This window comes from Stomoxys calcitrans, chromosome 4 (assembly GCF_963082655.1).
Source record: "Stomoxys calcitrans chromosome 4, idStoCalc2.1, whole genome shotgun sequence".
Classification (NCBI taxonomy): Eukaryota; Metazoa; Arthropoda; class Insecta; order Diptera; family Muscidae; genus Stomoxys; species Stomoxys calcitrans.
Window position 1 is genome coordinate 10,407,759 of NC_081555.1, and position 16,530 is coordinate 10,424,288.

A 16,530-nucleotide genomic window follows, 5' to 3' on the forward strand; every position below is an offset into this window, starting at 1 on the left:
TGTTTTTGCATGTGACCTAACCTTCTATTAGTGAATCCTGGCGCACATATTGGGATACCAAATAAAACGTCTCATGCTAAATTTTGAAAAATCGGACAAAAATTGTGGCTGATATAGCCCTAAAATTCCATATGGGATGAAAGTTTATATATGGGATCTATATTTAAATCAGGACCGATTTTATTGAAACTATGCGCACGTTTTGGGCACCAAATAAAACGTCTCATGATAAATTTTGTAAAGATCGGACAAAAATTGTGGCTGATATAGCCTTAAAATTCCATATCGGATGAAAGATATATTTGGGAGCTATATCTAAATCTGAACCGATTTTGACGAAACTGTGCACATATATGTAAACGTCAAATAAAACACGTCTTGCTTAATTTTGTAAAGATCGGATTAAAATTGTGGCTTCTACAGCCTTTAAATTCCATATCGGATGAAAGATATATATGGGAGCTATATCTAAATCTGAACCGATTTTCAAAGTCAATAGCTATTGTCCTTGGGCCAAAAAAGTGACAAGCGCAAAATTTCATGACAATCGGACAATAAATAAGACCTGTACATTGATCACAAGAATACATAGACAGATATACAGACGGCCGGACAGACGGACATAGATAAATCATATCAGGGAGTGATTCTTAGTCGATCGGTATACTTAACAATGGGTCTAGCTCTTCTCCTTCTTAGCGTTAAAAACAAATGCACAAACTAAGTCCAGAAATCCTTCAGAAGTCTTTCCGATGTGTCGGAAGAAAAATTAAAAAAAACCCGTACGATAAGACAATCACATACAGACAAGCACTTCAGAAATCGTTCAGAAGTCATTTCGGATTGTTGGACGAAAAATTCAAAAAGAAATTCAGAACTCGTTCAGAACTCTTTGCGTACTGTAATAATCCCTTAGGAAATCAAACAGAACTCGAAACGATTTCGGCAAGATCTTGTCGGAAGAGTTCAGATTTTGTACTGAAGTGTGTCTGACATCCGAAATTTGGTTCATTTGGAGGTTTTCTGGAGAAATTTAAACAACTATTATAATGTCTATATACAATCTTAAATTTTTGCCTCAATACATTTACCTTTTACTAATTCATTTTAGCCTTTATACATATATATTTCTCTACTTTAAAGATTGTCAAAAAAAAAATACCTCATTTTGTTTTTATTTAAATTTTGTTAAATTATTTTCTTTTTATTTTTGTTTTTTAATTATAATGTCATTTATTTAAATTAAAAATTATTTTTAAAATAAAAATTAACAAAAAAATAATCAGTATATCTGTATTACAAATATAGTAAAGAAAGGCCTTTGTTGCTTGAAGCAGGAAGCATGGTATTTTAAAAATAAACTTAAAGAACAAGATGACAAAAAAATCTTCGAAAATTTGTACATTACATACGTAACAGTAAAAACTGTTCTTAAAACAATGGGTTTCACCAAAAGGTTAGAATTTTTAAAAACGGTATATTTTATGAAGATTTTATAATAAAATATATCTGGTCAAAAATATCTTGCATTACCAGAGGGCATTTTGTCATACTGTGTCCTTTTATATTAAAGACATTAGGGCTGGTTTCTCAATTGCTGATTAGAATTTTTAGTGTTAATAAAAAAACTGCTATGCCACATAATTTTCACAAAACAAATTTCATTCATTAAATCATAAAATAAACTTAACAATACCATACGTAATAACCAGTTATTGAGAAATTGGCCCTAACGCTTTTGATGGAAAACATAATTAAAAATAAATAAATATTTCACTTCTCACTTTACATGAACCTTGTAATTAATTATTAACAAATAATATATACCATAGTTTTTTAATTAGATAATCTTTTAATAGACTAAAAACATTCTGGCGCGTTCTAGGATTCACTCTCGCTTTCACCCTGTTGAAACTATTTGTTATTACACAAATAAAGCGTCAACATTTCATTAATTTGCATCATAGAATTTGTTGAATAAACCCTTTCAGACCCAGCTGTATCAATAGTGAGGTCTGGACATTTTTTATTAAATTTATTTTTAAAAAAATATTTTCGTATGCAAGCTCACAAATAATATTTTTTGGCTTTATAACCAAGTATTCACAAAAAAAGAAAAAATACTAAAGGAATAAGTTACGGGATGAAAAACATTTTTAAAGCATATTAAAACCCCGTTACACTGCTTTCCCTTAATAAAATCAGCTGACGAGAGCCTTTAATCCGGATTTAATGAGCAGTGTAAACGGAGTTTAAGTTAAAAATTACTACACCACAAATGTATACAGCTGGGAAAAGTTTTTCATCATAAGAAATTAAGATTTGTTTTTGTTTATGTAATAATTACAATTTGTTTTTTTTCGGGAAAAATTTAAGTAGTTACTAGAACACACCCGATTATTAAAAAAAAATAATTAAATATTATTAAACTCAATGACAAATATATGTGTTTGTGCAACTAAAACATGTACAGGACGGCAATGATCAATAGATTTGTGTTATTGGTTTCATACATGGATTCTTAAAAAAATAATTTGTGTTTTGATTACTTTTTTTAAATTATAAATTAACTTAACTAACTTTAAAGAGTCTATACAAAATTAGTTATAAATTTTTATTTATATACATTCGATAAGAAAACTAATTTTTTTTAAAATTTCTTTATTATTTCGTTTCTGTGCTCATTTTTTATAATGTGCTTTCGGCATTAGAAAATAAAATGTTAAGCCTCAATATTTTGCTTTTGAAAATACGATATGTTGATGTCTTAAATTCCCATTGTGGAGGCAAATATATATGTATAACTTCATTATCCTAACATTTTGAACTAATGCTATGTTTACACTGACAAATTTTGCTAATGTATTGTAGTTATGGAAAACATCTCAACCATTCACACCAGTTGAGAGTGTTGCAAATTTCATTTGTTAATACTGCAACATAAATTTCATGAGGCATTATTGTTAAGACTATGTGTCGAATGGTAGCAAAGTTGTGGGGATAGTCAAAATATGACGTCAAGTGTGGTGAATAATTTTTGAGTAGCCCAAGGGCCAGTAAGATTTTTGGCAGCACAGCAAATTTTGACGTTTCATTGAGCAAAGTCCCTTGTCAGTAATTGTAAATTCATTTGCGTTTAGGTTAACAATTTGCGTGCGGCATAACTTAGCTGCCTAAATTGTGGGCAGACGTCGCTTAATTTAAACGACTTATTTGGCATAAAATAAGTAAAATTATTCTAAAAGGTTGTTATTTAACAATAATGGACAAAAGTACAAAAGTGCAGTCTGTGATAAGTAGGACTTGGGTGTGGTTTATATCGGACCATACTTAGATATACCTGCCTTAAAGACGGATCTTCCGATTGAGGGTCTAAAGCCTATATCGCTGTTATTTTGAATAATGAGCTACAGCAGGATTCATGATGTTCGAACCGAATATGGTAAGATAGGACAACACCCATGGCTGAATTATTTAAAGGTTGTCTCACACAACAACATAAAAACCATATGGTGAAATCACCATCTTGCCATCAAAAGGATCGATGTTTTGTGTGCAAATATAATGTGACCCATTATACTGGTATCTTAAAAATATTGCCATGTTATGAATTTAAGATATCAACATACGTTTAAGCACTATTATGCAATAAAATGAAATATATATGTATGTAATAAAATATTCGAATTTTAGTTTCGCTATCAAAAGATAGTCATATAAGATTGACTATCTTTTGAGCTTTTCATACTGTCATGCTCTATTCAGACATATACTTAACTAATGGGATTTAAGTCTTTTACAAATAGGATTCGAGTTGTTTAATATTCAAAATTAATATGATCTTCAAAATATAAAAGTCTCGATGATGTGTGTAGAGGCGATATAAGATCTATACACATTTGCCAACAAAAGTCGACTTTCTCCCCCTTGAGAGAAATAGCGTACAGAATTAAAAATGTATACAATTTTAATTCAAAATGGAAATGAAAAACTCGCATTTTTTGAAAATTTTGAGAAATGGTTGAAAAGTTATGCGCCGGACTTTCTTCGCTGTAAACTACAAATTCTTATATCACCTCACATTAATAGGAATATGTATATACAACTTATATTTAATCTGTGATACCTAAGACATAACAGCATATTTTTTTAGGATTTTACACAATTAGGCTTACCTTATAAAATTAACTTAAATAAAGATTTCTATAGCTTATAACTAATTGTCTTATTAAATTAAAAATTATCTATTGTTCTTATAACTTACACTTCTCTAAAACTCATACTCGTAGACAATTTTTGTTGAAGACTCCTTTACTTTATGTTAGAAGACTACACTTCAATACTGTTTAAACTGCCCGAAGATATATTGTCATTGTGACTGCCCAAGCGCGAACGCTGTTTCATCATTGCTGCTCGGGCGGGCATAGGTGATCTTTGTACTCGAGGGCTGCCACTGACAGCAATGGGTATACCCAAGCCACCATTGGGATTATTCGATAAGGCATTCAGTGCATTGTTGGTACTACCTCCCGAAGTACGACGTGTTCTTCTTAGTGAAGGTATTCTGGTGGCCATGCCATCCATATTCAAGGCAGCATCATGTGGAGGCGGTGACATGGCATTGCCATTACTTTGATTGTAATTCATATTGCGCACCCCTCGATCCAGGGTGCGCCTTTGCTGTTCCATGCTAGGTGTCAAGGGAGCATGATGACCCGTGGGCGGCAAATGATGATTCATCATGGGCGCATGATTGTTGTTTTGATGAGGTGGCACTGGCGGTGGCTGCTGATAGTCCCGCTTATTCATCATGGTAGGTGTTGGAGGAGTCTGATAATAGGGCTGCGCATGATGTATGCCTTGGGATGCTAAGTGAGCCTGTGAATTATTTAGATTATTAGTAGATGATTTACTTTGATGATTACTTTTTGAAAGCGATGCTGTATTGTTCTTTAACGAAGAAGGAGTTGTATGATTTGCTAATTTGTTGGTATTTTTGCTTGGCAATGGTGGCAAAGGTTTAGAGAGCGGCGATTCGGCATCTAGACCATTGGGTGTTAGAGGACTATTTATGCCGTCTACAGCCTCTAATGTTTCACACGATGAGGTGGAACGTTGAGGTGGTGTATGTGGGGCTTCTTCGGCATTATAACTATTTAGTTTCTCCTGACTGTTGTGGCAACTGTTATTGCTGTTTGTATTACTGTTACTGTTGGCCGGACTACTGGCGCTGTTGGTGTTGCTCATAAAGCGCAATTCCATGACATTACGATTCTAGAAAAAATTACGCGAATATATCTGTGTCTAGGCTAGTATCTGGTTGGGGTTAGGCTAGGGATTGTTTTTTGTTTTACTGATATTGGAATATACAAAGTCTATTATGCAGAAAGAGAGGGGTAAGATCTAAAAAAAAGCACAACAATTATTTACAGCATTCTGAGGGTATTTACAAAGAAGCGATAGGTAAAAATTGTTATATAAAAAAGAAGTATTAAATAATCGAGTTTCAAAAAAAAATATTAAAATACCCTTAACCTGTTGTAAGGCAATCCCTGGGCACATGGTTAGTATGCCTACCTATAATGCAAAAGAACTGGAAACATTATTTTGGCAGTGTTGCCTAAAAATATATTCCATTAATGACCAAGGGGAAAATTCTCACATATCTATGGGAGCTGTCCGATTCAAATTTTAAGCTCATCATGGAACATCGTCATTAAAATGCAGTCGGTAAGGAGTATTTCAACTCTTGAAAACTTCTCGTTAGAAGATTTTATCAGGGCAGTACTTTTCTAAAGTTCTATCTAGGATGTTCGTGGATGTACATAAGGAGTTCTCGGAAGATCTATTTTTTTTTTGGATTATTAAGATATTTTTTTCTAAGGTTTGCCAAAATTTTAAGATTTCATCACTTTTTAATAACGCCCTTATGTCTGGTAATATTTCATGAGACTCTTTAATGACTGTCACTGCGGGTCAAACGCAAAGAAATTGGCTGAGAAATTCTCACCTATGCCAGGAAAAATGGTTAGGACAGTTGGTAAATTATAATCTCTGGGCAGAATAACGTTTCTGAGGAGACACACGTCACTTCACTCTGAATTTATCCACTATGGTTGAGAAGTAAACTATGAAACTCTGTAAAGACTGTCAATGCGACGGGTTAAACGCAACGAAATTGGCTGAGAAATTCTCACCTATGCCAGGAAAAATGATTAGGACAGTTGGTAAATTCTAATCTCTGGGCAGAATAACGTTCCTGAGGAGACACACGTCACTTCACTCTGAATTTATCCACTTATGATTGAGAAGTAAACTAAGAATAAAGATGCATTAAAAGCTATTAACTTTAATTACTAAAGACTAATGTCTTCACATAATATTTAGTCCGAAAAAGGGCTTGAGCTCTTCAAATTGCAATCTAGAGATACCTGTATAGACAGACAGGTGTCCAAGTCTCCAAAGCTTTATGGCAGAGATTATCACACCCATTTTTGCATCTCTCAACGAAACAAATTGGATTTTTGTGGTATGCTGGCGGGTAATTGCAATAATACATCACTTGCGTCTAAGTGACAAGGGGAACGGAAAAAGAAAAAAAATTGGGAATGATTGAACACATTCTCTACCAATTTCCGGTACTGCAAATGCAATTTTTGCTCATGAACATTCCACTAAGGAACAGGGGCAAACTTCTCACATATCAATGAGTGCAGCCTGAGTTCAAGTTTAATCTCAATGATACAGGGCCTCCTTTTTATAGCCGAGTCTGAACGGCGTGCCGCAGTGCAACACATCTTTGGAGAGAAGTTTTACATGGCATAGTACCTCAGAAATGATGCCAGCATTAGGAGGGGAAAACCACCGCTTAAAATTTTTTCTGATGGTCTCGCCAGGATTTGAACCCAAACGTTCAGCGTCATAGGCGAACATGCTAACCTCTGCGCTACGGTGGCCTCCAATTTCCGGTACTGGTTACACGAAAACATAGATTAATGTGAGATTTTTCTCCAATCGAACTTTTGAAGACTTAGGTAATAAGGGTCTGGTCTCTGAAGTAGCAAGAGACAAGAGGACATCCTTAACAATAATTTACAAATAATCCACATGATGACTAACAGGTTTGCAGCCAAAGAATTTCATTGTAGTTTCTTAGAAGGCTTAAATTATCAAAATGAGTCTGAATGCAGACTGTTATTATAAATTGAACTTCCCTTAAGTTTTAGAGTAGACACTTAAGAACAGGTTGAGTTGTAACAACAATCTGCAATCATACTATCTTTAACAATAAAGTCTATAATCATACTACAATTACATTTTTTAGTAATAGGAATATAAAAATTTTAGTTCTGCATAAAAATAATTATACAAAGAAATTTGCTAAAATTAGCCACAACTTTTAAGGCTATGGGAAGGTATCATTTTTAAATTAATAAATTAATTTAAGTAGATGTGTATATGTTTTAGCAATTACTTAGTCTTATAACTATGTACAAAAAGCTGAAAGAGCAGTTCAATAGATTCAGACTAAATATCCAGTAAGTGACTTTTTTTGCTATTAAAGAAATGCCAGGAAAAACACCAATTAGAAGACAGCCGTGGAAGCAAATACATACAACCCCTTTAAGTGAAAAGTAAAAGATATAAATAAAATGAAAAAATTACAAAAGCCATAATATTGAAATTTTAAATTTACATTGAAAATAAAAAATTAGGCAAAATTAATCTTTCTCATAAACCCACTATACCAAAATAAGAAAACGAAATCAAAACAACTTTTAAAAATAAATAAGTGAGGGGTTTCAAGAGTTATAACATAAAGTTTCAAGGTGCTTCATTGCTTTTAGTGGGCTTAGAAAAAGATTTACCAAAAAACCTCTCCTTTAGTTTATAGTAGAGTGCTTCTAATATTGCTTTTGTGTGTGGGAAATTTAAAGAATTTGTATTCGTATTGAAATACTGTCAATGAACCTACCTTATCGGCCTCTTGGGCCAAAGGATTTGGGGTTATATTCATGCGTGGTAATACTCCATTTAAACGATGATTGCCCTTATGATGATTGTTGACACCCAAAACTTGTACTTGAGGTGTAACAAAATCAGCTTGAATATGATCCAGCTGGGGTTTATTTTCATCTATAATTAAAATCAAAATAAAATCTTCGAAAAAACAATTTTTAAAATAGAAAGAATTTTAAATATACCTTCATTTTGAGAATTCTTTCTCTTTTTCATACACAGACAAGCTGCTATGGTGGCTATTAATAACAGTATGCCACCTCCAGCTGCTCCTGCAACTACGGGAAATATTGAATTGTCCTCTTGATTGGCTTTGGTGGCTGGTACCACAGCGGGCAGCGTAGGAGCTGGGGTGGTGACTGATTCTAAAAAAAAATAAATTGTCAAAACGATAATATAATAATGTTTAGATTGCTTAACTACTAATGTTAATAAATTCTTCCAAGGATTATATAAATTTTCCCTTAAACACATATTTTTATTGGGTCAAGACTTAAATAGTTTATATTAAGTACTGAACTTACTTTTTGTCTTCCCCTGTACTATAGCACTAAACTCCGAGGCAGCCATGTCATTAAATGATTGCAGTTTAAATTCATAGGCTGTACCAGCTTCCAACATATCAATTTTGAATTTCCTGGTATGCATACCATCTACTGTAGCCTTTTGATACTCTCCAGCCGATGCTGCCGGCCTATAGTAAGCATAGAAACCATCTATATGTGATGTGGCCGCGGCAGTAGGCAATGACCATTGCAGCATTACTGCCGACTCGGATAAAGCCTCAATGCGTGCCAGTTCTGGTATAGGTAAATTCGATTTAGATAAATCCAAAGCATCACCACGTTGCAAGAAGAATTTCGATGATGTATTGCCTTCCTTGTTGTCATCATTATTATAGACAGCCACAATTCGAAAACGATAAAATCTATCTGGCTTCAAGCCGGTCACTGATGTTGTATAATTCTTGCTAATATCGGTATTACGTTTGCCATAGGCTATGTCATCATTGGTGGTTTGCCAATTTTCTCGGGGAATTTTGCGCGAAGCATCGCCCAGCATGCGATATTGTACTTTAAAGAATTGTATGGGTAGACCATCATTTTTGGGCACATACCAACGCAGCATAACCGAATCATCGGATAAACGAGTGACATTGGGACGTGAAGGTGGCACCATGGTAGCTGTAATATAAAGAGAAAACAAAATAATAAACAAAAATTTAAGTACTGAACAAAAAATAAAAATTTTCTGTTAAAAAAAAATCTCAAAAATGCCCAAAATAAAATCCAAGAAAGGTCAACGGGAAGTGGACTGGTCTTCGGATGTCCATTTTCAAAAGACTCGTTCCATTGTCTATATCGAACACACCCATGAATGTCCCATATTCGCCATTAAAGCTGAGGAGTTTCTTAAATTTCTTCAATCTCAAATATCAACAAGGCAATTTGTTTTAATACGCAATGGCTATGGAAAAATTGAGCCTCGTCCGGGTTCATTCGAAATAGAGTTTTCCCAAAATGCTCGTACCTCAAGACATAATCTATGGTCCGGTTTAGATAAGGGTCCACCGAGACGGGATAAGTTTCCCAATTTTGAAAGTCTTATGCCGGCAATACACAAAATTTTAAAGAAATTCTATCCGGATGTGGTGCAAAGAGGCGAAGATGATTAATGCAAATGTGGAAATTTGAGGTTGGAATGACAATGAGGTCCTCGCATTGTTTTGGGTACTGAACAATTTTAAGTTGATTGTTGCTTATAAAATCCTGTATATCGAATAAAGACAAAACAATTATTATTCTTTTGTGTTTACTTTCTCTCGCGATGAACAGAAACTGAAATATTTAACATTAATCTTTGAACCTCTTGTTTTGGATTATTAAGATCTCACTTGACGTCCCAGCGCTGATTTTGTTCGTTCATTGGCTGGTTATTTGTATGTTTACTGCTTGCACAAGTGCTTTGGGACACTTTGCATTTAGAATTCGTCTGAAGCGGACGCTTCGGGATTCGATGCTTAGTCATCGTTATACACAGTACAGTTATAACTGTACATTGGTTTTAATTCTGTATTTTTAATACACGTGTTTTAATTTACAGTTGGTGGGGACACCAACTTCGGAAGTACAACCTGGCATATAGAGTCGTACTCTGCCATTTCGATTAAAGTCCAAAAAAAAAAAAAAAAAAGTGCTTTGGGAAAAATTTGCTATTCTTAATTTACAATAATATGACAAAAAGCCTTACCTTCCTAGGAAACAGATCCACAAAAGAAGTTTGTGGACATTTTGAAGTTGATTTGGATATTTTCCACAAAAAGGCAATAGATATTTATCGCTGTTTCGTTGCTTTGTAATTGAATGAATTAACGGTCCTTATATTGCACATTTCGATAATTTTTTTTTATCGATTTGAATTATAAAATATCGATAATCATAAAACGGAATTTGCCAGACATATAACCAATATGGCAATATAGCCCTTCATTTCATTTTTTTTTCTTTTGTTATGGAGCTGTGCCAATCGGTAGCAATCTTTTATGTTGAAATGTAAAAATGCTCTGGGGTTTCGTTTGTGCCAAACGATAACTTTTTCAAAATGTTGACACTGCTGGAGCAAAACCATACCAAGCTATATAAAAATAATCGAAATTTATTGCATTTACTGTACCATTGACATAAAAAAAACCGAATGATTGCTGATGCCGACACCGTCCAACAAATATTTCACACAGAGGTTGCAAATGTTTCAAATAAATACATTTTATTTTGCCAATTTCTTACAACTGTAAAGCATTTATCACCAATTTTCAAATGACAATGTCAAAATATATATTTTTAACAAATGATCTTATTAACAAATAAATATGTGTGTGTTAACGGCTTGTAATCGCCGCTCGCAAATTGAATTAGACCTACGTGTTTTTTCACAACAAGCTACATGGAACTCTGCTTTGCTTCTGTTAAAAATCTTACTAACCCCTGGTGTACTCAAAATTTATTCACCACACCAAACGTCATATTTTTACATACCATACTCGTCCAACTTTGCTTTTAATTGGCACACAGCCTATACACCTAATAACATTTTTTTAAACCGGTCTCAACAGATAGGGATGAACTAGTTAAAATGTTAACAGATAAAAACACAAACGGTAAATGGATGTAGATAAACTATCAACTCTTTTAAAATGCATCATGTACAAAGATTACAAATTAACGAAGAAAATTAAGGGAAGAGAGAAGAATAATGCGTGGATGTGCAGTATGCTGCATACTGTTAAGGCCGGTACTACGTTCGATTTGCACGAAATGGAATGCCAACCACTGAAAAGTTGGCATTCCATTTGGAACACATCAACTTATTCATTTTCAAGGCTACAAAGGCTATTTATATATAGGGTCCAGACATTTCCGTCTGTCTGTTGGTTGTAATCACTCTACACCCTTAAGTTCAAGATGGCCTAATATTAAGTCCATAAAGTAGTATTTTGCTCAGATTTCAATGAACAACCGTGACGTGTTTGGGTAAAGCGATCTACCGATTTAAATGTTTGAGCCCAGAAATGCGCTTTTACTTGCCATTTTCACCGTTACAGCGAGATGCATTTATCGCTAAACTTTGAGTATAGACCACATTTGACCGACCATACTTTTATGCAGCTTCGGCATAGCCCTGTTTTCCGATTGAAGGCATTGATCTCACAAAAAGCAACTCGTACCAGCAGTTACGGTCAATATCAGAACTTACGCCCTTTTTTCTTCAAATTTGTAGCAATGAGACCCTTTGTGCACTGATTTTGATTCATCCCCGGCGATTTTTTCGGTAATTAACTTGGAATTTATATGTTGGAAAAACCTACCAAATATCGAGGTCAGCCTACCAACCTACCAAGAGAATAAAAACCTACCAAAATCGGCAACACTGGCCACAACATATAATTACTAATTTGTAGGTATGTACATTTTTCTTTCAGTACAGTTTTGTACTACTTTTGTCATTGCCTTACTTTCTCATCTCTGACACTGAACATATGCCACACTCACTCACACAGCTGCAGAGCCGACTCGTTTTGGCAGCTGAAAAACTCGACTCACTGCACAGCCGTCTCATTAAGAGACTGAAAGGCAAAGTGAGTGGAAAGCAAAATATTCACTAAAAACAATTCGCGCGCGCCGTTGTCAAAAGGGAGGAAAAAAATCCCCTCCAACTGAAAAAAAAATTATGATGAAAGAAGCAAAAGCTAAATGTGGAAAATGTTAAAAATTATAAAAATAACTTATAAATAATTGTATAAAACGAAAGGCGCTGAAAAAGTGAGAAACCTCATAGCAGAAGAAAAATTCTGATGTCAAGAGTTTTTTGTATGGTTGTGTGTTGAGAAGAAACACCACGAAGAAAAATAGTACTCTAGGAAAGAGTGTGAGTGAGATAGAGGGAATGTTTTGTGAAAATAAGAGTGAGATAAAATTAGAGTGGAAATAATTGATTTTTTTCTTCATGGCTTAGTGTTATCGTATATGGTGTAAAAAAAAACATTACAACAAGAAAAAAGAAAAACAAATAAAATCACCAAGAGATAAACAACAAAAATAAATTCCTATTGTTAATAAAGGATACCAGTTCATAATGTCCGCAGATGGTACTCAGGCAACCACAGTGACAATTACCGTGGAAGATGGCACAGCCAATAATAATTCAGGCTCAGCCGGTGGTTCCGGCAGTTCGGGCAAATGTCAAATGGCTTTAACACCCCGCTTCACCCAAGAAGAAAAGGATATACTTTACAGTCTGTTTCATCAACACGAAGAGGTCATTGATATAAAATTTCGCAAAAAGCAAAGATCAAAATATTCCATACGCGATGCCTGGGAGCAGATAGTGCGTGAATTCAATTCACATCCGGGAGTTATGCAGATGCGCAACTTGAAGCAAATACAAAAGTTCTGGTTGAATGCAAGGTAATGACCAACCATCATCATCATCATCATCACCATCCTCACAATTGGCTAATTTGTTGTCAACATAATTAGAACTATTTTAGAAAAATATTTCCAACGACATCCACAAATCATATCTCGGCCGTGAATAGGCACATGCAAGCAATTGCATTTTGTTTGCTTTCAGAGAAATCTCACATTTACCTCCCCTTGGCTGAATATGCACCTGTTACTTTTCGAAACACACAAATTCTTGGGTTCTTATGAATGAGAGTGCATTCATCAGTGGGTGGTTAGATATTTGGGTGTTTTTTTTTCTATACGCCATGAGTGCACTTAAATGCAAAATATGTGGCTACGCTTGTATACATTTTCCCCGAAACCATGACTGCTATACAGTTGACAATGTTTTGTGCTCATACAGATTTTTGTTGTTGTTTTTTCGTTGAAAACTAGCAAAGCTGTCTTTCAAATACAAAAAATACTCACAACAAACCTCAAATTATTACTCACAACAATAGCAGCTAGCCCTCATGCCGCCGCCGCTGCCTCTCATATATTTTATTCTATCTCCTTGTGTTTCTAAACATTTTTTTGCGCCACACATTTCACTTTTACCGATTGCCCATTCATCTAATACATTTTATTCGTTCGATTCCTGCGCCGCCGTCTTTCATGCCATCCATCCATTGTTAAGAAATAATTGGTTTTCTTTCCTGCCTGCTTGTGTATTTATATTTATGTCACACAAATATACATCTGCTGGCTAAATGTATATACAAAATTGCACACACGAGTCGAGTGTGAGTTCGTTGTGTATGCCTGCCGTTTTTGTAGTTATTTTCCATTTTTCTCGTTCTTTTAGTTTTTTCATTCGAGTACAGTTGTGAGTGAGACATATTAATTTGTTGTACACTCTCGACAGGGATGGCAAATAAAATTTGTTGAGGTACAATAACTGTCAAAAAACTGAAGGTGATGAGTCAGTGTTGTGCTGGCACTGTTTTGGGCCAAACAAAGTACAATATTGTCAAATGTTTGGTTCAGCTCGAAAACATTGTTTTGCACTTGGGAAAAAATAATTTGAAACATTTTATGGTGTCAAGACAATTGAAACACTTTGCACTATTATTCCTTTTGGGACTACATTTTTGGTTTGAAGCTTCACCCTGTCTGTGCGCGCTCTAGGTTAAGCATTCAAATTGCCATCTCTGCCTTTCACTCTGCGACCTGACAGAAGTAGTTGAGTACTTATCATTTTGAGTATGTTCAGTGTTTCACTGAGGGTTTGTTTACATATAAGAAAAACACATAAAGGTTGCCATATAAAATAACGCTCAGCTGGTATGCCTGTGCTTTCAGCTACAAGAAAAAGTGTGTTAATGGATGAAACATTTTAGCTTCTTATATCTTTTTTAAATTCTCTACATTGTAATTAATTTTTGCTTTTAATTTAATGTTAACTAGTGAAACCCCGACTAGAAGTTTCTAGTTCCTCTTGTCTTTTTACATCTAATAATAAGTTTACTTTCCCCTTCAGACTACGAAAACAATATCCCTTTCGATCTATTGGCCATAAACAAACCTCCAACAATCATCACAATAACGACCATTCTCAACAACAACAGCAGCAACAACATATTGTCAATCATGTCATCAAGGATGAGCCAGAGTTCAGTATACACAACACTGAAGGCTCTGAGAATAATGAACACAATGAGTCCTTTGAAGAAATGGAAATGGAAGGCAATAATGTCTCAGAATTAGATGAAGATCCTTTGGAAACGGAACAGCAACAACAACAGCAGCAGCAGCAACAGGAATTACAGCAACAAGTAGCACAGGCGGCCACTATACATACTCAACAAATAAGTGTCGATCAGATATCAGCGGAAAAGTTAACACTCAATGATCTCCTACAGTTTAAGACCGCTAGGCCCAGGGAAGAGATTATTTTACAAATTAAACATCCCTCCGATAACTCAGGTAAGACTAACATGGAATCGAAGAAAATAATTTTATGACATTTGTTTTATTTTAGGAGCCCAAATTACCATACCTTCGCCCACACGCATTACAATACCTCATCATCAACCGCAGCAGCATACAATGGCCACCATTACCACGAATGGCTATAACCAACAGATTATTAGTGAAATCAAACCTCAACAAATTACCTTGGCCCAGTATCAGGCCCAACAGGCACAGCAACAAGCCCAATTGGCGGCGGTGCAACAACAACAGTTGGCTGCAGCCCAACAACAGCAGCAACAATTAGCGGTATTGCAGCAACAACAGGCGGCAGCAGTGGCAGCAGCCCAACAGCAACATCAACAACAGCAAGCGGCTGCTGCTGTAGCCGCAGCCCAACAACAGCACCAGCAGCAACAACAACAACAACAACAGCAAGTGAAAATGCAATTGCATACACCGCCCAACGTTAGCACACAATTTGCCACAGCCACGCCTACCTTTACATGTACCACATTTAGTGCCTTGCCCACGGGTGCTGCCACCGGAGTTACAACGGCCAATAATTTGGCCAATGTTGTAGCAACCCCCCATCTAGCTAACCTCAATCCCGCACCCAACTTGCCCACAGTGAATACAGCACCGCCTCCTCCCACAGCCAACACCAACGCCTCCAACAATAGTCATACTAGCTCTAACCCCACCAATGATGCTTTCGAGGAGAAAATCAGCTACTTCCGCATGAAAGAGGCTGAATTGCGTTATAAGGAGCAACAGGTTGCCTTGGAACGCAAGAAAATCGAATTGACTCATGCCCAAGAACAACTGAAACATTTGCGTGAGGTGCATCGCCTGCAGGTGGAGGAGTTAAAAATGAAAATTCGCGTACTGCAGGAGGAGGAAAAGCATTTACGCAAAGACATTTCGCCGCTAAGCAGCTAAGCTTCACATCATCATCACCACAAAACCTACTTGTCCTACTGGCTTTTTACAGCAAGTTTGATCAGGACATGCAAGCATTGCATATTTGTAAATGTATTATGTTTTTGTTTTCTTTTTTTAAGTAAGGTTAACAATTAATTTTTAGCTTTAAGTGTTTAAATTTAATGTTATACGATGTAATATTGTAAAGAAGAAACGTTTTCCAATTGTGTGTCTATTTGCAGCATAAGCATTTTTTTTATTCATTATCACCATTGTTCAGTTATGAAACTGCTCGGCTCATACATGTAATAAAAAAATTTTCATTTCAATATTTATGAAAATAATATTTAAAACAAAATTGTAAATATTGATGGTTTGGAAAACAGTTCCAAAATTTCTAATATGACATGTAATATTAAAAATTAATGCAAATCAATATTTAATAAAAATGAAATTAAGAAGATGATAGAAAAATGCTTCAGCCTAACATTATGTTCTCAAAATTATATACCGAATAGCCAAGGCATGTTGGCTTCAGCTTAGGCAATAAAATCTACACACTTGGGCTGGCAAATGATCGATAATCGCAACACTGAGGCGGCACCCCTTGCCAATGACCATCGGGTCAATCCGGTACGTACAACCGGCTGCCATGGGATTGATATTTCTAATA

General features: G+C 35.2%; 3 protein-coding genes across 4 annotated transcripts in view; 2 read left to right on the plus strand and 1 right to left on the minus strand.

The window, feature by feature from the left end:
- Positions 1–2,019: 2,019 nt before the first annotated feature.
- Positions 2,020–16,530, minus strand: part of LOC131996869 (interference hedgehog-like) — a 63,368-nt gene continuing 48,857 nt past the window's right edge. Inside the window, exons 5-8 of one of the 2 annotated variants that reach the window (XM_059367041.1) lie at positions 8,544–9,203; positions 8,205–8,384; positions 7,976–8,136; positions 2,020–4,878 (exon numbers count right to left, since the gene is read on the minus strand). In XM_059367041.1, coding sequence (XP_059223024.1) covers positions 4,330–4,878; positions 7,976–8,136; positions 8,205–8,384; positions 8,544–9,203 — 1,550 coding nt within the window. In that variant the 3' untranslated portion in view covers positions 2,020–4,329. Of the gene's footprint in view, positions 5,275–7,975; positions 8,137–8,204; positions 8,385–8,543; positions 9,204–16,530 lie in introns of both variants that reach the window. The other variant, XM_059367040.1, reaches the window with a different exon arrangement.
- On the plus strand, positions 9,212–9,820 carry LOC106081412 (selenoprotein BthD). The gene has a single exon (XM_013243335.2). It carries the CDS (start codon positions 9,293–9,295, stop codon positions 9,692–9,694), a length of 402 nt encoding a protein of 133 aa, XP_013098789.2. The 5' UTR covers positions 9,212–9,292; the 3' UTR covers positions 9,695–9,820.
- On the plus strand, positions 12,141–16,173 carry LOC106081411 (regulatory protein zeste). Its single transcript, XM_013243333.2, has 4 exons — positions 12,141–12,444; positions 12,532–12,983; positions 14,503–14,948; positions 15,004–16,173. The coding sequence occupies exons 2-4, from the start codon at positions 12,652–12,654 to the stop codon at positions 15,873–15,875; spliced, it is 1,650 nt and encodes a 549-aa protein (XP_013098787.2). The 5' UTR covers positions 12,141–12,444; positions 12,532–12,651; the 3' UTR covers positions 15,876–16,173.

Excerpts from the sequence above, each read along its gene's own strand:
- LOC106081412 (XM_013243335.2), top strand. The coding sequence starts at position 9,293 with ATGCCCAAAATAAAATCCAAGAAAGGTCAACGGGAAGTGGACTGGTCT.
- LOC106081411 (XM_013243333.2), top strand. The coding sequence starts at position 12,652 with ATGTCCGCAGATGGTACTCAGGCAACCACAGTGACAATTACCGTGGAA. Across the intron at positions 12,984-14,502 it reads AAGTTCTGGTTGAATGCAAG|ACTACGAAAACAATATCCCT; the intron begins GTAATGACCAAC and ends TTTCCCCTTCAG. Across the intron at positions 14,949-15,003 it reads ACATCCCTCCGATAACTCAG|GAGCCCAAATTACCATACCT; the intron begins GTAAGACTAACA and ends GTTTTATTTTAG.